Source organism: Rattus norvegicus, chromosome 10 (assembly GCF_021556685.1).
Source record: "Rattus norvegicus strain SHRSP/BbbUtx chromosome 10, alternate assembly SHRSP_T2T, whole genome shotgun sequence".
NCBI classification, from domain to species: Eukaryota; Metazoa; Chordata; class Mammalia; order Rodentia; family Muridae; genus Rattus; species Rattus norvegicus.
The window spans coordinates 48,208,008-48,229,608 of record NC_141543.1 but is presented as its reverse complement, the minus strand read 5'-3'; the positions used below and the strand labels follow the sequence as shown (position 1 = coordinate 48,229,608).

At 46.1% G+C, this 21,601-nt stretch overlaps 1 protein-coding gene across 9 annotated transcripts in view; it reads left to right on the top strand.

Annotated features, from left to right (window-relative positions):
- The window catches only part of Gemin5 (gem (nuclear organelle) associated protein 5), a 50,078-nt gene that overhangs the window by 22,694 nt on the left and 5,783 nt on the right, over positions 1 to 21,601 (top strand). For 3 of the 9 annotated variants that reach the window (XM_087574544.1, NM_001443658.1, NM_001443659.1), the window contains 12 exon segments: positions 898 to 1,119; positions 3,993 to 4,106; positions 4,225 to 4,347; positions 6,018 to 6,113; positions 6,833 to 6,970; positions 8,995 to 9,142; positions 13,382 to 13,501; positions 13,911 to 14,121; positions 15,454 to 15,708; positions 17,505 to 17,667; positions 18,511 to 18,982; positions 21,396 to 21,489. In XM_087574544.1, coding sequence (XP_087430670.1) covers positions 898 to 1,119; positions 3,993 to 4,106; positions 4,225 to 4,347; positions 6,018 to 6,113; positions 6,833 to 6,970; positions 8,995 to 9,142; positions 13,382 to 13,501; positions 13,911 to 14,121; positions 15,454 to 15,708; positions 17,505 to 17,667; positions 18,511 to 18,982; positions 21,396 to 21,489 — 2,156 coding nt within the window. 9 annotated transcript variants of the gene reach the window in all.

Here is a 21,601-nt window from a genome sequence, read left to right as displayed (position 1 = left end):
AACAGAGACAAAGAGCGGCTACTGATAAATGCAGCAGAATTGATGAGTTTCTGACAAACCACAATGAGCAGAAGGAGCAAGGATCAGAGGACTGCACAGGGTACATACTGTTTCTATGAAAATTTAGAACAGGTGACAGATTAGCAGGAATCTGGAGCTGGGGAAGCAGAGCAGCATCTACAAGGCAGGTGGGAGTCTCAGGTCAAGGAGATGCTTCATATCTAATTTGTGGTGAGAGTGCTGGGTTATACTGCTATGAATCTCAGAAGCAGTTGAGATATGATAAAAATGACTAAGCAAACAGTAAAGTCTTTAAGAAAGAAAGTACTAATGCTGCGAACTAGTAACTGCAAGGTATGTGAGAATCAAACTCTTCAGGTTCTAGAATCACAAGGAAGTCTACTACTTCTGGAGTTATAGGCCTCTCCTGAGAACCAGTTCTGTTCAATAGTGCATTCTAACCAGTGAATTACAAGTGCCCAATGATTGGGATAGTGACCGTCCCAGTCAAGAAAGTGGAACCAGAAATGTGGTAATGGACAGCAGACACTGTCAGGACACTTTCATCGTATGATTAAAATAACCAAAAAAAAAAAAAAAAAAAACCAAGCAGGTACTAATTCCTAATTCCCAAGTACCCCAGAGAAGTGGTCTTGCTTCTCTGGCCAGTTGAAAACGTAGTCTGCACCCCATGAAGAGTGTGAAGACAGGAGTAGAAGTAATGGGTTCCAGGAGGGTTGACCTCTGATGAAGGATGTGGCTCTGACATCATGGGGAGTGCAGGAGGGTGTGTAAGCCTCTGTCAGAAGAGTGGTGTGGGCTCTGGAGGATTTTGCCAGGGTACTTCATCCCACGGTGTATTTTAATCTATTCTTATTTTTATTGTATTCTTTGTAGGGAAAAAATGTATTGAATTAGAGAAAAAACGGCTCTCTCAATTTAAGCCAAAGCTAAAAAAGAAGAAAAAACCTACCTTGCGACTGCCCATAAAGCAAGATTCATCCATTGGCAATGAAGATGAGAGTGTGAGGGAGAACTTGGCACCTGTTGAGAATGGCTTGTCCGATCAGGATGGTGAGGAGGAAGCCCAGGAGCCGGAGCTGCCTCCCTCTCCCGTGGGTAGGTGCTTGGAAAATGCCGCTCACATTGGTGTCTTTGTAACAGGTCCTTCCTCAGTTGTGAGCTTCTGTCTCAGATGAACCTTTGCAAACTGTGTTAGCATTGTTTAAAGGGAGTATGGTTGGTTTTGATTTTTAAGATTTATTTTTGTTTCATATGTATGAGTGTTGCCTGAATCTATGTCTGCACCACAAGAGTGCAGTACCATAGAAGCCAGAAGAAAGCAGTGGGTCCCTTAGAACTAGAATTATGGACAAGTGCAAGCTGCCATATGGGTGCTAGAAACTGAGCCCAGATTCTTTGCAAAGCAGCCAGTGCTCTTAACTTCTGATCTATATCTTCATCTCTTTAAGAGGTTAAATCTCTAAGTGCCTTTTTGAAGTGTTAGAGGTGATGTGGTAGATGACTGTGGTGGAGACAGTAATATACAGAACGGGCTTCAGTGCTCAGGGTAAGACTGGACACAGTAGACAGGGCAGTGTGTGAGCCCAGGTGAGCCGGGGTACGAATGGAGAAGACACACAGATGAAAGAAAGCACTGTCCCTTGTCCCTTGGGTGGCTGGACGTAAATGTTCCTACTTACATGGAGCAAGCAAGTTCTCCCTGTCTAACCTGAGGTCGTGCTTAGCTTCTCTTAGCAGCAAAAAGCTAAGACGGGTGACTTAGTCACTGTTCTGTTGCATGATGAGAAACCATGACCGAGACAAGTGTTTTAAAAGAAAGCATTTAGTTGGAAGCTTGCTTATATTTCAGAGGCTTAGTCCAGTATCTTCATGGGGGGGAGCATGGCAGCACTCATGGCTCTGGAGCAGTAGCTGAGATCTATATTCTGGTCTGAAGATTATGAGAGGGGGAGATTGGACCTGGTGTGGGCATCTGAAACCTACTTCCTCCAACGAGGCCACACTTATATGAGCCTATGGGACCATTCTTATTCAAACAGGATCAGTTTTTTTTTTTTTTTTCTTTTTTTTGGGGGGGGGCTGGGGATCGAACCCAGGACCTTGCGCTTCCTAGGCAAGCTCTCTACCACTGAGCCAAATCCCCAACCCCCCCCCCTTTTTTTTTTTTGTTCTTTTTTTTTTTTTTGTTCTTTTTTTTTTCGGAGCTGGGGGTCGAACCCAGGGCCTTGCGCTTCCTAGGCAAGCACTCTACCACTGAGCTAAATCCCCAACCCCTAGGATCAGTTCTTTATGTCAGTTCAACCATGTCATTTGTCATGGAGTGCATGTGTCACTAGCTCTCATATTGTAATCTTTTGCATGTTTGAAGAGAAATGACTGTTGTCTTAGGGTTTTACTGCTCTAAACAGACCCATGACCAAGGTAACTCGTAGAAGGACAACATTTAATTGTGTCTGACTTACAGGTTCAGAGGTTCAGTCCATGATCCTCAAGGTGGGAGCATGGTAGCATCCAGGTAGGCATGATGCAGAAGGAGCTAAGAGTTGTACATTTTTTTTTCCAAAGATTTATTTAATATATATGAGTTCACTGTAGCTGTCTTCATACACACAGGAAGAGGGCACCAGATTCCATTACAGATGGTTGTGGACCACCATGTGGTTGCTGGGAATTGAACTCAGGACCTCTGGAAGAGCAATCAGTGCTCTTAACTGCTGAGCCATCTCTCCAGCCTGAGAGTTCTATATCTTTATCTGAATGAATGAAGGCAGCTAGAAGACTGGCTTCCAGGCAGCTTGGAGGAGGGTCTTAAAGCTCATGCCCACAGTGACACACCTATACTCCCAACAAGGCCACACCTCCTAATAGTGCCACTCCATTGGCCAAGCATATTCAAACTACCACAACTGTTATAGATAAAATAGCACTTCTGTTCTCTTACTGTTTTAAGTTTGGAAGGCTTAACTTTCTTAGCCCAAACTATCTTGTGTTTACACCTATTAAAATGATTAAATACCAGAGACTATAATCTGATTTATGCTTAATTCTGATATTTCCATGTGGCAGGATTGAAATAGTCACAGTAGAGGTGTCTGTGACCTCTATTCCCGACTGGCTGGTGGACCCGTAATTTGGGTAGACTCAGAGCTTACCATGTTTATATGTTGTCCTTATCAAAATGTCCTGGGATTGATCCTGGAACCCCCATGGAAGACGGAAGGAGAGGCCTGACTCCGAAGAACTGTCCTGACCGCCATATACATAGAGCACATACTGTGATGATAATTTTAAATGCCGTTGTGTCATTAAGGGCTAAACAAAATATCCTTTGCCTCTGTGGTCAGAAAACAGTGTGTGTGCTTAGGACATGCCTGCTCTGTTAGGGAGGCCTTTTCCCATTTGTGCAGTGCAGCATAACTTATTGACAGGTAGCTTGTCATGCGGGCAGTTTCCAGTCAGTGTCAGGGCGATAGATTTAAACACTCCTGAGTCACAGTCAGATTGAAGGGCTGAGGCACAGTTGTGGGAACTGGATTACTGAGCCTGCTAATACTCTTGAGACAACAGCTAGATCCCACAGTACATTTTGAGACAGAGTCTCTATAACCATAGTTGGTTGTCCTGGCCTGGCTTCAGATGGCAGTTACCCTGCCTCAGTGTCCAGAATGCTGAGGTTACAGGCGTGAGTCCCAATGTCGGCTGCCTTTTTTTTTTTTTTTTTTTTTAAAGATTTATTCATTTATTATATATAAGTACACTGTAGCTGTCTTCAGATACACCAGAAGAGGGCATCAGATCCCTTTACAGATGGTTGTGAGCCACCATGTGGTTGCTGGGAATTGAACTCAGGATCTCTAGAAGAGTAGTCGGGTGCTCTTAACCGCTGAGCCATCTCTCCAGCCCTCGGCTGCCTTTCTTGTCTCAAACCTTTTCTGTTTCTGTTTTGTTTTGTTTTTCTCTTGATGTAGTTTGTGGAGAACCTGTTTCCTGCACTGCTGTCTCCTTAGGCTTGGAAAAGTCAAAAGTCACTGTTACTAGTAAAGTCGCCTCACTGAAAAAGGAGCCACCTAAAGAGAAGCCAGGTTGGTGTCTTCTATCAGTGCACTTTACTGACATTCCTAAGACCTGTGCTCCAGAGAGCCTTTGGGTAAGTGCGTCTGACCTGTCGTTCTGACACCGTGTGCTGTTGGTGCATTTCAGAAGCCTTGCTCAAGAAGAGGAAGGCTCGCTCCATGCTCCCCCTGAGCACCAGCTTAGACCACAGGTCCAAAGAGGAGCTCCATCGAGACTGTTTGGTTCTAGCAACGGCAACACACGCCAGAGGTACGAACCTGCCCTTGTGCTTGCACATGCTCAGGACATAGTGGTGCTGGTGATGAGGAAACAGGCAGATGTCTGAGATTACTACTGCCTCCCCTTTTCTCCCAGCTTTCCTTATCCTTGGCCTCCCTGCCCCACTGCCATAGGCCTGTCTTGTAGTCACTGCTCCCGTGTCCAGTCTGTCACCCAGATATCTTTGTGCCACATTCAGTGAGGCATCTACACAGACTGGTGTAAACCTGCTCTCCTCTTCCCTACCAGTGTCTTTTTTTTTTTTTTTTTTTTAAAGATTTATTCATTTATTATATATAAGTACACTGTAGCTGTCTTCAGATACACCAGAAGAGGGCATCGGATCTCTTTACAGATGGTTGTGAGCCACCATGTGGTTGCTGGGAATTGAACTCAGGACCTCTGGAAGAGCAGTCGGGTGCTCTTAACCGCTGAGCCATCTCTCCAGCCCACCCTACCAGTGTCTTTAGGTTGGAAAAAGTGTTTTCTTTCAAGAAATGCCCCGGGGCTGGGGACTTAGCTCAGTGGTAGAGCGCTTACCTAGGAAGCGCAAGGCCCTGGGTTCGGTCCCCAGCTCCGAAAAAAAGAACCAAAAAAAAAAAAAAGAAAGAAAAAGAAATGCCCCATAACAATGCAGGTATTTTTAAGTATTTCTCCATTTCCACATGGCTCCTGGTTCTGTGTGTCACAGCCCATTATTTGGGTGTCTGAGCAACTTTGTTTTGAATTCAGTGTGTTAAAAAAAACAGCACAATAAAAATTCAAAGAATCCAAAGGAAGTCCTGTTCCTTTTCCACTGCCTGCTGCTGTTTTCTCCCCTGTTTTTTGTAGGTATGGCCTGTTTTTTGAGTTTTGAGGCAGCTTAGAGCATCCTTGATTAACAGTAGTTAAACTTATTGGAAATTAGGTTTGTTTTTTTTTGTTTGTTTGTTTGTTTTTTTATTCTCAGATAGAGTGGGTACTCTGGGTGGAGCCCAGAGCCTTCATGTGCTAGGCAAGTCCTCCACCGTTGAGTCACACGCAGACATAATTGAATGATTTAAAGGATAGAGAGTGAATATTGAATCCTTTTTTGATAGGTCTCAGGAAGGTTGTTTGTTTTTTGAAACCCTCCTGCTCCTGTCTGCTTAGCACTGGTTCTAAGGAATTCTTGGGACACTGGTTAATTTCGATTTTTTTTTTTTTCTTTTTTTCGGAGCAGAAACTGAACCCAGGGCCTTGCGCTTGCTAGGCAAGCGCTCTACCACTAAGCTAAATCCCCAACCCCTCGATTTATTTTTTAAAACATTATTATTTTTTTTTTTTTTTTTTGGTTCTTTTTTTTTCGGAGCTGGGGACCGAACCCAGGGCCTTGCGCTTCCTAGGTAAGCGCTCTACCACTGAGCTAAATCCCCGGCCCCTAAAACATTATTTTTAAGACATGCTGAATCTGTAACCATCTTTTAGCACTTTTCTCTCAAGCCTTTGTTAGCCCAAACTACAAAACAGAAATCATTGGATTTTTCCCAGGCTGAGTTTTAAAGACTTTAAACTTCCTGTGACTAGCAGGTCTCCAGTAAAGGAGGACGTGAGGGCCGGAGTGTAGGTGTTGAGCATGTATCCAGAAATTAGTAGCCATGTTAGCACTTCCTGTGTTGACTTTTTCCATTTTAAATTAGCAGAACTGCATGAAGATGTGTCTGCCGACCTTGAGGAACGATTTCACTTGGGCCTTTTCACAGACAGGGCTGCTCTGTACAGGATGATGGAGACAGAGGGTGAGTCCCATTCAGTCTTCTTAGCCATCCATCCTCACTGTCCCTAATTTTGACACGTGGCTCTGTGCAAACATTGCCATGTCATTCAGTTTGGTCTGTTTACAAACATGTTGCCATCTGGGCTACACCCATCTGTCTTTTATATGGTCATCAGACTCGAAACAGTAGCCACTAACAGATATGATGCACATAAAGGCCACTGATGACAGCTGGGTGCCAGTCCCATTCGTATGTGTTGGTTTTGGTCCATGGTTCCTTCCTGTAATTGAAGCACTCTGGAGGCTAAAGCAGGAGCATCACAAGAGTGAGGCCATCCATTGCGTTCTAGGGCAGCCTGAGCTATGAGGGGGCTTTGTCTTTGAAAATAAAAGCCACGCGGTGGTGGGGCACAGAATTTTAATCCCAGCACTTAGGAGGCAGAGGCAGGGGGATCTCTGAGTTCAGGGCCAGCCTAGTCTACATTATAAAGTCTAGGACAGCCAAGACGACATAGAGAAACCCTGTCTTAAAAAAAAAAGCCAGGGAGCAGAGGGTGGCTCATGAGGTAAAAGTGCAGCCCTGACCTGAGTTCAGTTCTCAGAACACACTAGCTTAAACCTTAAAAGTCATTTTAGTGCGTGGCATCCTGATCTGGAAGTGGCTGACCGTATACGTCTCTTCCAATGTGACTTGTTTTATAAAGGTCAACATAGCTTCCAAACATTGTCTCTTCTAAACAGGGAAAGGTCACTTGGAAAGTGGCCACCCCGAGCTTTTTCACCAGCTCATGCTCTGGAAGGGAGATCTGAAAGGCGTTCTCCAGGCTGCAGCAGAGAGAGGCGAGCTCACAGACAGTCTCGTGGCCGTGGCACCAGTAGGTATGTGCTACTTAAAAAGGTATGTCTCCTCCAGGACGTCTCCATTAAAGATGCCTTGGCACTTGTGTGGTGTTGTGGTGGTGCACAGCTGCAGTGCCAACACCTTCAAGGCTGGGGCAGAGGAATCACCAATTCAGGGCCAAAACAAGGAAAGATGACTTGGCAGCTCTTGCCTTAAGCTTGGTCTCACACAAACAGATGGCTCTACAGAAGCTGACCCTGCAGTAGAGGCAAAGGCTGGGGACACATGGAACATTGTGTACAGTCTAGACAGAAGAGCTATTCACACTTTGTAAAATAGGAGCTTCCTTTTGCTTATAGTTTCTAGAGGCTAAGGAGCCAGAGCCCACATCGCTCAGTGGTGGCAGGGGCCTCCTGGTCAGCAGCATGGCAGTGTTCAGATGTAGGTAAAAGGGACCGCTTGATGAGACAAGCATCCGAGACCAGAATCGGGACAGGCTGGCCTTGCGAGTGAGGCAGATTGAGCCAAGCCTTACTCTTTCTAGCAGCTCATGGCAATTAGATGACTCCACACATCAGCACTAGTCAGTCTGTCTATCCAGGGACACTGACCTGTTTTTTAATTAATATCCACCAGTCCCTAGTTTCTGAAGATGCCTCTAGCCCATAAGCCATTGATGGAGAGAAACTACGTGTCCATGGACAATTGATCCATATATGACAAATTTGAAAATGCTTAAAACCTTTGACCCAGTAATTCTAATGATAGAAAATAAACTCAGCTCTTACTCATTGACATAACAAAAGACTGTAAGGACCTCCGTGTCCATAAGTAAACAACCTGTCCAGTCATGTAGACAGAATAGAAACCCTTACAGGTACCCAGAGACTGAGGCAGCCTTCCTTGTATAGTTACCATGAGTGAGCTCCAGAGTATACAAGAAGAATAAAGGTGGCGTTCACGGAGACAGCTAGCGTGAGCCTGGGAGCACTGAGCCGGGCTATGTCCTGTGCTGAACTATGAACCATTCAGTCAGGATGGCTAAAGGTGACCCCAAGAAACCAAAGGGCAGGATGTCTGTCTATGTCTTCCTAAGAAAACACTGGACATCCTAGTTGGCTTTGCAGTTTTCTAAGAAGTGCTGTGAGAGGTGAAAGACTAAGTTGGGCAAAGAGAAATCTAAGATTGGTGAAGTGATGAAGGCAGATGAAGTACACTATGGTTAGGAAATGAAGAATTATGGTCCAGCTCAAGGAAGCAAGGAGAATAAGTCCCCCTAAGATCCTTAAAATAAGACCATCATCCCTCTACCACCAATACTGGCATTCATTAGAGATGTAGTAAAAAGCTGGGTACCAGCTGGGTATGGTATTGCATACGGGTCCCTGCTCTGAGGAAGCAGAGGCAGGCAGCTCGCCATGGGTTCCAGGCACGCTGGAGGTACGTAATGAGGCCCTGTCTCAAAAGAGCAAACAGCTGGTGAGAAGTGACAACAGAAAGTGTCATATCACCAACACAGCAAAGCTGAAGTGGACAGGGGAAGTTTGCTGGTACCAGGAATCCTACCACCCTTGTACAGGAAGAGGTAGAGGAAAGGGTGAATTTTTTTTATTATTATTAAAAAAAAGCTTGTCTTCTTGTGACTAAATGCCTTAGAGTATTGTGTGCACATCTCTTATGGCTGTGAGGTGGAGCTGTTGATGCTGTGATGAACAGCTAAGTGAGCCACACTTAAACCAGTCATGAACCCATCCAGAAACTCTGCACAGCACCCTCAGCAGAAGGCGTGCATAGCCATGGCCACCCTGTCTCATTGTGATTGTCTACTCCCACCTGGGCGCTTTCCCTGAACCTCTTAAATGACAGAGTCAAAGAAACAATTCCTGTTTGAGAATATGAGTGTGCAGAGGGAAGTGGAGCAAAAGTGCTATTTGAAGTCGTACCTGAGTGTTCTGCCTGCTCAGTGACTGAAACAAGGCATTTTAAAATCAAGTGTACCTCCTTTTCTGCACCCACACCCCCTTGATCACCCCCTTGATTTCTTTTTTTCTTTTTTTTTAAGCTGGCTACAGTGTGTGGCTGTGGGCTGTGGAAGCCTTTGCCAAGCAGCTGTGTTTCCAGGATCAGTATGTCAAGGCTGCCTCCTACCTGCTATCCATCCACAGAGTGTACGAAGCTGTGGAGCTTCTCAGGTCAAACCATCTCTACAGGTCTGTGCCTCGTGGGCCTCAGGCAGGATCCAACATACTGGGATCTAAAATGTTGACAAGTAATGGGAACAAAATAGCGTCAAGCTAGTTGGGGTCTTGATGACTCACGAGAAGAGCTCCCTTAAAGATTTTCTTTATGTGTGTGTAAAGGGTATTTAAACATGGCCTAAGGTGCCCACAGAGGCCACAGGATGCCCCTGGAGCTGAAATTCCAGGAGGTTATGGGTTGGTATGTTGGGAACCAACCTTGGGTCTTGTTCAGGAGAGCAGTAAGTGCGCCTGACTGCTGAGTGATTTCTTCGGTCCTCTCTCCAACTTTTATTTAAGAAGAATTCAACATAACTGTCCTAGCATTTCTATTGCTGTAATAAACACCGTGACCAAAAGCAACTTGGGGAAGAAAGGGTAAGTGTCAATGCCAAGGGAAGTCAGGGCAGGAACTCAAGGCAGGAACCTGGAGGCAGGAACTGAATCAGTAGCCATGGAGGAACATTGTTCACTTCCTTGTTCTTTTTGGCTTCTTCCGTTTGTTTTCTTTTTTTTTTTTTTCCCTTCGGAGCTGGGGACTGAACCCAGGGCCTTGCACTTGCTAGGCAGGCGCTCTACCACTGAGCCAAATCCCCAACCCTCTTAATTCCATCCTAATGTGCAATAATGAACTTTAAAATATCTTTTTAGGGGGCTGGGGATTTAGCTCAGTGGTAGAGCGCTTACCTAGGAAGCGCAAGGCCCTGGGTTCGGTCCCCAGCTCCGAAAAAAAGAACCAAAAAAAAAAAAATATATATCTTTTTAGATAGATTTAAAACTTCCTAAATGCTGAACGACTTTAATCATGAGACTATAACTATTAGTCTTCAACCCCATTACAGACCTGAGAAATAAATATTACCTGGGTATGTAGGATGCACAGGAACACAGCTTCCAAAAAGTTATAGGTCAGAGACAGCTGTTTTTGACTTCCTAGCCGTATCTTCTGAAATGCTTTTTTAAGATTTATTTATTTATTTCATGTATCTGGGTACACTTTCACTGTTTTCAGACACACCGGAAGAGGACATCGGATCCCATTACAGATGGTTGTGAAACACTATGTGGGTGCTGGGATTTGAACTCAGGACCTCTGGAAGAGCAGGTAGTGCTCTTAACCGCTGAGCCATCTCTCCAGCCCACATGAAATGTGTTTGTTTACTGTAATGTGTGTGGACGTTTGTTTTGTCCCTATATTTGTCTGCACCACAAGGGTGCCTGGTGCTTGAAGAGACTGCACAGTGCCATTTGTCTCCTGGAGCTAGAGTTACAGGTGATTGTGAGCCTCTGTGTGGATGCTAGGAATTGAACCCAGGTCCTCTGGAAAAGCAGTTAGTGCTCTTAACCTTTTTTCCAGCCCCAGTTCTGGTTTTTAAAAATATATTCTACTGGTGATAATTCTCAAAACTACTTTTGTGTATGAAAGCATATAATTTTACCTTCGTCTCTTTTAAACTTATTTATTTTTATTTCAAATGCATTGGTGTTTTGCCTGCATGTAAATTTGTGTGAGGGTGTCCAATACTTTAGAACTTGAGTTACTGACAGCTATAATCCACCATTTGGTTGTTGGGAATTTAACCTAGGTCCTCTGGAAGAATAGACAATGCTCTTAGCTGCTGAGCCATCTCTCCAGCCCCTCACTTCATCTTAAGAGATCTTTCCCAAGTTTAAACTTGTAGATGGTTTCAAGTTGTGGTGGTCCACACTTAGCACAGCTCCGGGAGGAATGTCAGATGTGGTATACACACATACAGCTAGCACCTCGAGGAGCCAGGACCTAAAAGGACCCTGCATTGGGGTTGGGGATTTAGCTCAGTGGTAGAGCGCTTGCCTAGCAAGCGCAAGGCCCTGGGTTCGGTCCCCAGCTCTGAAAAAAAGAAAAGAAAAAAAAAATAAAAAAAAAAAAACAAAATAAAAGGACCCTACACTGCAGACTTTCTCACTACTGTCTTTAACTTTGCTTCTGCATTTAATGTATGTAATGTATTTCAGGCTAGCCTGGAACTCCTGACTGCTTCTGCATTTAATGTATGTAATGTATTTCAGGCTAGCCTGGAACTCCTGACTGCTTCTGCATTTAATGTATGTAATGTATTTCAGGCTAGCCTGGAACTCCTGACTGCTTCTGCATTTAATGTATGTAATGTATTTCAGGCTAGCCTGGAACTCCTGACTTTGTTTTCCGGTGCACACTTCATGCCAGGTGTATTTGTTGTCTGCGGCATGAGAAGATAGGATAGGGTTTTCTCTATTTGGGCTTTTCTTTGTCACTGATTTTCAGTAATGTGATCATGTGAGCTGGTCCTTTTGCTTATCTTGTCTGGGTTTTGTTCTCTTTTAGAGAATGCTACCTTAAGAATGCTACTTTTTGTTGTGCTTCACCTTCATCTTTTTGAAGATAGAGAAAAAGTATAACAGTGTTAGCCTCAAGTCTGCAGCCATGTTGTCTTCTGGAATGCTGGGATTGTTTACCCTTCCCTTATTTCAGAAGAGCAGATTTAGAGAATCCATACTGTAGACTGCTGTGAGTCTCCTACCTTCTGATTTCTCTGTGGCAGGCCTCATTTAGTGAGCAAGTCTCGGCAAGATCTGGGCATCATTTAGTTTCCAACTCCCTGGTGGTTTTCCTTTTTCGGCCTTTCAGAGTTTCCAATATGGCAGAGACCCACAAGCAGAGCCCTGGCCACCTCTGTCTCAACAGCTTTCTCCTCTGGTGCTGTGTCTTTGGATTAAAGGGTTGTGCTTAGAAATAAAAGCCCCAAGAATTTCAGAGATGGGCCTGTCTCTCTCTCCTGAGTGCTGGGATTGAAGGTGTGCACTGCCACCACCGTGCACCCACCACCCAGCCCCCAGGTAGTTTTAAATGCTCTTTACATTGCTTTTTCACCCTACAGCCTCATGGTGACTTGGATTCTGTTTGCCACAGATACCTACCTACTGCATACTGAGATGCTTGGTTTGAAGTACCAAAAATGCCACACCTCTTAGTCTTGGATCATTTTCCTTGGAAAAGTTTTCAACTTTGGAATGCTCTTGAGTCCCCAATGGCAGTCACAAGTTTTCCAAAAATTTCATTTTCCAGGAAGATGTAAACTATCACTAGCAACATAAAATGACATGCTTTACTCTCTTCATTTTTGAGAAAATATCTATAAAATACCCAAGGCTAAAATAGCTAACTTATCTGTTAGTTTTATTCAGTTTTTGAGGCAGAGTTTCACCTTAGCTCAGCCATTCTGAAATTCACTCAGTAGACCTGGCCAGCCAGCCTGAAACACCAAGATCTGTCTGTTCGCACTGAGCCTGGGGGTGCTTTCTGACAAATGAGGTTTCATGAACAAAGCAGCTAGCTACGGCTGAATGTCTGCTTTGGACTGGAGATGGCTCAGCAGTTAAGAGTACTGACTGCTCTTCCCAAGGTCCTGAGTTCAGTTCCCATGCAACCACATGTGGCTCCCAACCATCTGTAATGAGATCTGATACCCTTTTCTGGTGTGTCTGAAAATAGCTACAGTGTACTCACATCAATTAAATCTTTTTAAAAAAAAAAGAAGAAGAAGAAGAATGTTTGGCAGGCAGGAGACATTCGGTTCCCAGCACCCAGTGAAAAGCTGGGTATGGGTGCCTGTGCCTGTGACCCCAGTGTCAGCAGGTGAGCATAAGAGCATCCCAGCAGGAGCTCACTGACCAGGCAGCCTCACTGTTTCAGTGGCAGAGCCTGTCTTAAAGAAGTGAGGAGGCAGCGGGTAAGGGCTCCCTCTGGCTGCCCAGCCTGTGGACCCATGCTGTGGAAAGCCTTACAGAACCAACTCCTGCAGGTTGTCTGACCTCTGCCCACAGACAGACAGGGGAGGAAGGCGAAGAGTGATAGAAGAGGATACCCTGGCATCCTCTGTGACCTCCATGTGTTTGTGTGTGTGCACACAGGCACAGGTACATCCACTCGAATGCACTGCACACACGCTCAAATATTAAAAGTAAAAAGCACTCTTAGGTTTTCCCAGAGGTGACTGACATGGTTGAGAATAATGCCAAAAAGAAAAAAGAAAACATTCTTGCCACTTCGTGATGGTGAGGGCTAAATTTTGATGAGATTAAATCAATGAGATTATTTGACTACCTCATCAGGGCACTTACTGTTTTTACTGGTTGTTGGAACAATTGTGGGAGAGCCCTTAAAGATTGGCTAACATGCTTATTTTTCTACAGAGAAGCTATTGCAGTTGCCAAGGCTCGGCTGCGCCCTGAGGACCCTGTTCTGAAGGACCTGTACCTCAGCTGGGGGTCCATCCTGGAGAGAGATGGCCACTATGCAATTGCAGCCAAGTGGTAAGCAGCGAGAGGTCAAGGCCAACTTAGTATCTGCCAAGACACAACAGAATAAAAGACTTGAGTGTTGAAACAGGTACTGTGACGAGAAATGTAAAAGGGAGACACAGTTCAGCCCAACTTCGTGCACCACGGTTACATGCTAGAGCTCAGTGGCAAACGTGAAAATCACTCCTGTTTCCATTGATCAGGTGATCGGATGATCAGATGATCAGATTACGGGGTGAGTCCTGTTTGGACCAGTCTGCTCCTATGGAGTTTCACAGCACACAAGTCAACAGCATGTGGCCATCGTGGCCTCACGACAGACAGCAGGGCCACCAGAAGGCAGTCACATGAACATGGGAGGCTCTGGGGTGTGGGAAGGCAATTATGGCTGGTGATTGGGTTTCTTTCATTCTTGCCACAGCTACTTAGGAGCCACTTCCGCCTATGATGCAGCCAAAGTCCTAGCCAGAAAGGGAGATGCAGCCTCTCTTAGAACAGCTGCAGAGCTGGCTGCCATAGCAGGAGAGAGTGAGCTGGCTGCTTCCCTGGCTCTTAGGTGCGCCCAAGAGCTGCTTCTGCTGAAGAACTGGGTGGGTGCACAGGAAGCCTTGGGACTGCATGAAAGCCTGCAGGTCAGTCTCTGGAGTCTGAGGGTAGGAGGGGCCCTGGGTCATTCTCTGCCCAAACTAGTCCCCAGTAGACAAACTTCCAATTCAAGAAATGTCCGAAAGCCATAGTGGCTTTTCTGTCCCACCAAAATTCTACAGCTTGCTAGTTACCGTGTTTGGGGTAAGGGCTAGCCCACTGTTCACAAGTTTGTACAAATCGTCTGCCCAGCCCAGGCTTCCTGCATTAGCATTGTCTCCCTGCAGGGAGAGTGGTTGACCTCTGACTGGAAGATTATGGTTGGTAACAGGCATCTAAATGACTCGGGCTGGGATGTACCTAGGGATATCACATTGCCCTGCCAAGGGTAGCCAGGTTTCCATCCCCAGCACTTCAGATAATAATGGCAGTTTAATGAGTTAGCAAGCCCTACAAGTTCTGCAAGCATCAGGTTTCACTGACATGTTCAGACTCCACTGCCACCATTGAGTTGTCTGACACCTGAGAACTGAGGTCTAGTCTGTAGGCCAGGCTTACCATAAATGTATTATACAGTCAGGATGGCCTCAAACTCAAAATCTTACTGCCTCAGCTGCTCTGGGGTTGGCTTTCCAGGCGTGAACTACAAAGCCAGTTCTGACATGGAGTTTTTATGCCCCTGTTTCCTGAGTGTAGGAATGAGTCCTAATGCAGTGCCCAGCCGAGTATTTAGAGTCATAGGGGGTGTATAGGTGGTTAGCTTCCTGTGGGACCGGAAGGCAGTGCCACAGGAGCATGAGTTACAGCACGTCATTTGCCCATAGCTAAGAACAGGCTTTCCCAGTAGCTCTTTCAAATCTGATTTTCCCCGTGCAGCAGCCTTGACAAAGTGAAAACTAAAGCAGCCCCTAGCCTTCCCACCTGGTGAGAGCATTTTGACTGGAGGCCAGTGCCGTTCTAGGCCTAACTGAAGAGCGCAGCAAGTGGGCACCGGCCATCTTACAGCAACGAGAAATGGTTTTCTGGAGCTTTAGGGCATGGCCTGTGCTTGCCCAGCTCCTTAGTCTGCCAAGCTTGTATGTTCCAACACCACTGCACTGTCGGGCTGGGAGAGCCTGATGGTATAGGGCTGGGGGTTAGACCCGAATGTGACTTCCAGGATAGAGACTGGGTGTCATTAGGATCCTGTGTTAGAAACAGTTTCCTGGACTGCAGTGGCACCTGCAGGGCTGCTGTGTTTCCCCTTTGTATGACTCCAGTGGAGCAGCAGGCTTGGGTACACCATGTACAGATTGTAAACTCAGTGGGCATCCCATGAAGAATTCTTACAAGCTGTGTCATGGTTTCCCATGTCACGCCTCTTTGTTGTTGTATCCCAGGGCCAGAGACTGGTGTTCTGCCTCCTTGAGCTTCTATGCCGGCACCTGGAGGAAAAACAGCCTCCAGAGGTCAGAGGCCCCTCTTCCGTTTACCACCAGTGGGCCACTGGTTCTGAGGGAACCTTGGTGCAGAGAGTAACTGGTGTGTGGCGCAGCGCCTTCAGTGTGGACACCCCGGAGCAGTGTCGGGCCGCCTTGCAGAAGCTACAGGATGTCAAGTACCCATCAGCAACAAGTAACACTCCCTTCAGACAGGTGCGACACTTCCCCAACCTTATCAGGAGCCGTGTAGGATTCTTCATCTCTAGGAAAATCATAGAATAATTTGCACCTCAAAAAAGAAGGCAGCCAAGGCCTTGTGACAACCCCACAGATGAAAGCCTTGAGCTGTCTATTCATTTGGGACTCTATTTGTTTAATTTTAAAATACAAGAAAGTTTGGGGCTAAAGTGATGGCTCAGTGGTTTAGAGCACTGGCTGCTCTTATAGAAGACCCAGGTTGGGTTATCAGCACTCATTCACAGCTAACAACCATCTATAATTCCAGTTCTAGGGGGCCCAACACTCTCTTCTGGCCTGCATGGGTGCCAGGCACACGCATAATGAACAGACATGCATGCAGGCAAACTACTACCTTCAATAAAGTTGAAGTCTTGTTCTCCTCCTCAGCTACTGTTTGCCCACACACACCCACTCACCAGAGAGAGGACCGGCCTCCAAAGTCATCTATCCTCATGCAAAGCTGTCAGGCTGATACCCTATACCACTGTGTTCATCTTGTGGACTTACCTCAGTTTGTCTACTTTTTAATTTTTAAATCCAAAGACATTGTACTCCTGAGTAAGGAGACTTCTTCAAATGGATACAAAATAGGAACAGCTTTGCAGTTTCTTTTTTTTTTTTTTTTTTTTTTTTTTTTTTTTTTTTTTTTTTTCGGAGCTGGGGACCGAACCCAGGGCCTTGTGCTTCCTAGGTAAGCGCTCTACCACTGAGCTAAATCCCCAGCCCCGCTTTGCAGTTTCTTAAAAAGATCCATACTCCTGCCCAGGCAGCCCAGTGACCCGGTGGTTCATAGCGGAAATGAAATCAAGAGGCCACTTAGAGCCCTGCATATAAACACTTGCACATGTTTTGTCCACAACAGCCAAACTGGACAGACAGGTGACAGAAGAACAGACTTGTGGTGCATATTATCAGCAAGCCCCAGAAGTATTCTAACAGTCCCAATAGACTGAAACTGACTCTATTACATGGATTCTAGGGAGAAATACCAAAAGGCACAAAAAGAAACTGTAAGGAGTGTGAAGGGAGAGTCACTGAACGGTGCTGCTGAAATGGTTTGCACTGACAGAGGTTCTGTGCCTGCCTTTTGGTGGAAGCTCTAAACTTGTCAGAATGTTTCAACCTGCATACCCCAAGGACTAGACAGATGGTGCCCTCAGTTAGGTGAGCTGCTTTGAGTGAGACCTGTGTTTAATCCCTAACAGGGCAGCTTACACCTGTGTTCCAGCCCTAGAGAAGCAGGTCGAGCCCAAGGGCTGGCTCTTACGCCAGTCTAGCCAAATCAGTGAGCTTGTGGTTCAGAGAGAATCCTGCCTCAAAAGATAAAATGGAGCCAGGTGGTAGTGATGGCTTATGCCACAACATGCCTTTAATCCCAGTATTCTGGACAAAGAGGTAGGCAGATCTCGGAGTTTGAGGACAGCCGAATCTATAGAGTTCCAGGACAGTCAGGGCTACACAGAGAAACCCTGTCTTAAAAAAACAAACCAAAAATAAAATGGAGAGGGATGGGGAAAGACACCTTGACACTGTACCTCTGACCTCCATGTGCCTTCACTTTTGATTTTAGTAAGTGCAGCTGTCAGTAGATTTCTTCAGCATGCTCAGACTTTACCAGCAGACAGTGGATGATGGGTAGGAGATAAAGGCTTTCCAGAGGGAGATGTGTGATTGGTTTCTAGTGCATTTTCTAGCCATGGAACCAAGCTTTTGCAGTCTCTGCCACAGGAGGGCATTAGCAGGTGAATGAGATTCTGGTCTCTTTCCAGCTGCTGCTTCATGTCTGCCATGACCTAACCTTAGCAATGCTGAGCCAGCAGGCTGCTTCCTGGGAGGAGGCTGTCCCTGCACTGCTGCAGGCTGTGGTTCGGAGCTACACCTCAGGGAATTTCACCCTCATGCAAGAAATCTACTCAGCCTTTCTCCCAGGCGGTAAGTAACACACACACACGCGCGTGCGCGCGCGCGCACGCACGCACACACACACACACACACACACACACACACACACTCCTACCTCTACCCCTGCCTGATGTCCTCCCATTATAGCACAACATCACCACCTCAAATAGTACTGGACTGGGAGTGGCAAAATCTTTAAAGGCGATGATGCTGTGGCAGGAGGATCACCACAAATTCTGAGCTGCGTAGGGATTTTCATGTTTCCCGAGGTTTCAATGTGAGACAAAAACAAAGCCAAAGTGTTTACTGGGTTCTTTGCCTGGCCCCGCTCACTCTTTTAAAGCTCAGTTGGAGAGGTAAAGAAATGGATGGCATGGGGTGCATGCACCCTATCGTCCCAGAATGGTGAAGGGTCGGGGGAGGGAGTTAGATCAGCACTTCAGAGTAACCTTTGTCTACATGGTAAGTTTAAGTCCAGCCTGGGCTATATGAGATCCTGTTCAACTCACAACTACCACCACAGGAGGATAGGGGGAATCCTAGGTGGGGACGGGGGTTGGGGGGATGACAGGTGCATGGAGCTCAGTGTTCCTTCACTTTGTAATTAGTCCCTGCAATTAATCTCAATTTTCAGAGCACAGTTATGGTTCACACCCCAACCCCAGCAGTGCAGCCCCTGAGTTCTTAGTGAGACAGTGCTGAGTGTTGCCATCTGTGGCAGTGATGGCATTGTCCCAAGGCGGGAAAGGAAACGATTAGTTCCTTTGACTTTGGACAAAAGGGTGTCCCTTTATTTGGGGTTATAGAACATAAGGGTGAGAAGCCAGGTTTCTAAAGAAATGCATATCATATCCCAAGGTCCTTTTCTTCTAGGCTGTGACCACCTACGAGACAAACTAGGTGACCTATCTCCTACCATGGCGGCTTTCAAAAGCTTAGAGGCCTTTTTCATTTATGGGCAACTGTATGAAGTCTGGTGGTCACTCTGTGGGCCTGGCTCAGAATCAAGCATCTGGGTGTGGTCGGCTGAAAGCACAGTCTCTGATAAACAGAGCAAGCCAGGGGACAGTGCCAGTGCTGAAGACATGGAGCAGCCTCTAGGCCCAGGCCTGAGGCTCAGTGCGGAGAGTGAACGTTTGCTGAGTGCCTGCAAGGAGCTCTTCTCAGAGAGGCATGCCAGCCTACAGACCTCCCAGAGGACTGTTGCTGAAGTCCAAGAGACGCTGGCAGAGATGATCCGCCAGCACCAAAAGAGTCAGCTCTGCAAGGCCACAGCCAACGGCCCCAACAGAGATGAACCCAGCCAGCAAGCAGAGCGGGCCCCTTCCCAACCTCCGAGCCCAACGTAAGTTTAGACCTGGAACCACAATTACATGTTGTCCAGATAAGTACATGACATCACTGACTAGGCCTCTGGGCCGGGCAGCTGATTCCTCTGTAGAGCCTCTTGGTGCCGTACAGATTACGACAGCAGCAGCACTGCTGAGGTCAGAGGGCTGCGCCACTATGCTTCACTACCCTTTATCCTGACTACACTCCCGGGGCTAGAATCTAAAATACCATTAAGTTCAGTAAATCTACAGAGGTTATATTGACTTTAAAAACTTAAGGGGTTGGAGAGACAGATTATAGTTGGTTTCCTGCTTCTTCAGAAGACCTGAGTTCAGTTCCCAGCACCACATGGGGGGCTCACAACTGCCTGTAATGTTAGCTCCAAAATCCAACACCCTTTTCTGACTTCCATGGATACTGCTGCTATGCGCACATACCCAGTCAGAGACATGCACACATATAAACAATGTATCTTCAAAACTGAAGAACTCCATGCCTGTAATCCCAAACTCCATGCCTGTAATCCCAGACTCCAGAGTTAGAGGCAAGAGCTTCAGCAGTAGTTCAAGGTCACACTGAGTCTGTGGCCACCTAGGAAATGTGGGACTGTCTCCAGAGGAATTAGAAAATTGTCTGATGTGTATCTTAGAGATCCCAGCCAGCTGTAGGCAGATGAGGTTTGCTTTGTATTTATGTATAAGACAAGATCTTTCCCTGTAGCAGCCTTCTTTCTATCTCAGCCTCTCAAGTGCTGGGATTATAGATGGGAACCACCATGCCCAGCCAAGTTTGCTTTTACAGACAAATGCTGTAAAGCCTCAGATTGGCTCTTACCTTTGCTCACAGGATGCTGTTCCTGTCTTTTTCCTCTAAAGCCCTATGGTCTGTCTCTCAAGTAGTAAAGTGGCAAACTACATCTTCGTAGGTGTGTATCTCATCCAATTTTGTTGCTTTCTCTTGATCTATGTATGTATGAGTTGGAGATACTCGGGCATAACAAGTGGCTGAATTCGAAAAAGTACTGAGGAAATACAGGAAAGAACAGACAGATGACCAGTGAACCCAGGAAGACAGTCACTGTCACTGTCACTCGCCAGACACAGTTTAAGCTGAATAAAGAGAGGCTGCCCCCAGCATGCAGAAAGCCTTGGATTCCATCACCAGCGCCACACCAAAAAAAAATGGGCATGGTGGTACATGCCTGTAATCCCAGTACTGGTGGGGTAGGATCAAGGTAGCAAGAAGATCAAGAGTGTAAGGTTGCATAGTGCAGTTCAGAGCCAGCCTCATGACATCCTGCCTTTAGAAGCTAAACTGGAACTGCAGTGAAATAGCACTCATCCCAGTGTGCTATGGCTGCTGCAGCATGCAGCATGGTGAGAGGAACACTGTAGCAGTCCTTGGGACTTAGAAAGGGAGACTCTTTGCCATTCGACTCCTATGTCTAAAGACTTCAAACAGGACTCCAAGTCTGAAACCACTCTGGGCTACACAGAAAATACTATCTAAATAAATACAGGGATAATGAAATAGTTGAAATCCCACTCTTTGTGTGTAAGTATCTGTAGCACTGTACATAATAGCACTGAAGTGGGGAAGCCGCCCAGTATGTTTCACTCAGTGGAAATAAATCATGGCGTATAGTATAAGGTAGATAGCCTAACAATGATTCCATGGTACAAGAAGTGTGGACGGCCTGGAAGCAGTGAGTAGAGACGAGCATCACCACGGCAGGGCAAGTCCCAGTCTCACAAGAGCCTGGGTCCTGAGCAGGTGTGGTAGTGGATGCCTCTAATTCCAGAACTCGGGCTAATCTGCTTTACAGATGAAGTGCCAGGCCAGCCAGGGTCACACAATGAGACACTGACCCTCCCTTAAGCCCTTCCCAAAAAGAAAAAGCTCTAGTAGTGGGTGGTAGTGACAGTTGCACACCGTGGTGAATGGAGGTATGTTTTAGGTGCTTGAAATGGTTTAACTGTTTTTACTGTAATGAAAACATGAGCGCAGGGCCAGTTGCTCTGTGGGTAAAGGCACTTGCCACCAAGCCTGATGAACTTAATCCTCCATATGGAGAGAGCGAACCATTTCCCAACTCGTCGTCCTCTGACCTCCATACATGCATGCCGTTGCAAGCAAGTGCAACCATGACTGCATAGATATACATACAATAAAAAGATTTTATTTTTATTTCATATGCATTGGTATTTTGCCTGCATATATGTCTGTGTGAGGGTGTCAGATTCTGCAGTTAAGACAGCTGTGAGCTGCCATACGTGTACTGGAATTTGAACCCAGTGCTCTTAATCACTGAGCCACATCTCTCCAGCCCCCAAGTTTTTTGTTTTTTGTTTTTTTAATTGAAACATCTGGGGTAAAAAGTGAGGTGACCGCCATATGTGACTTCAGTTTATTGTTACTTTAAGCAGAGAAGAAAGAAATGCACCGGTGTCTCTCCCTGAATTAACCAGAAGGCTCACAGAGGCAAACGAGAGAATAGCTGAGTTTCCAGAGAGTGTAAAGGTAAGGGGTTTGGAGAAGCTTTGCCACAAACCCAGGTCATCTACATCTACTGCCATTGCATGTATTTACGATTCTAGGACACAAGAGCTAGGTGTGCTGGGCTACACCTTTA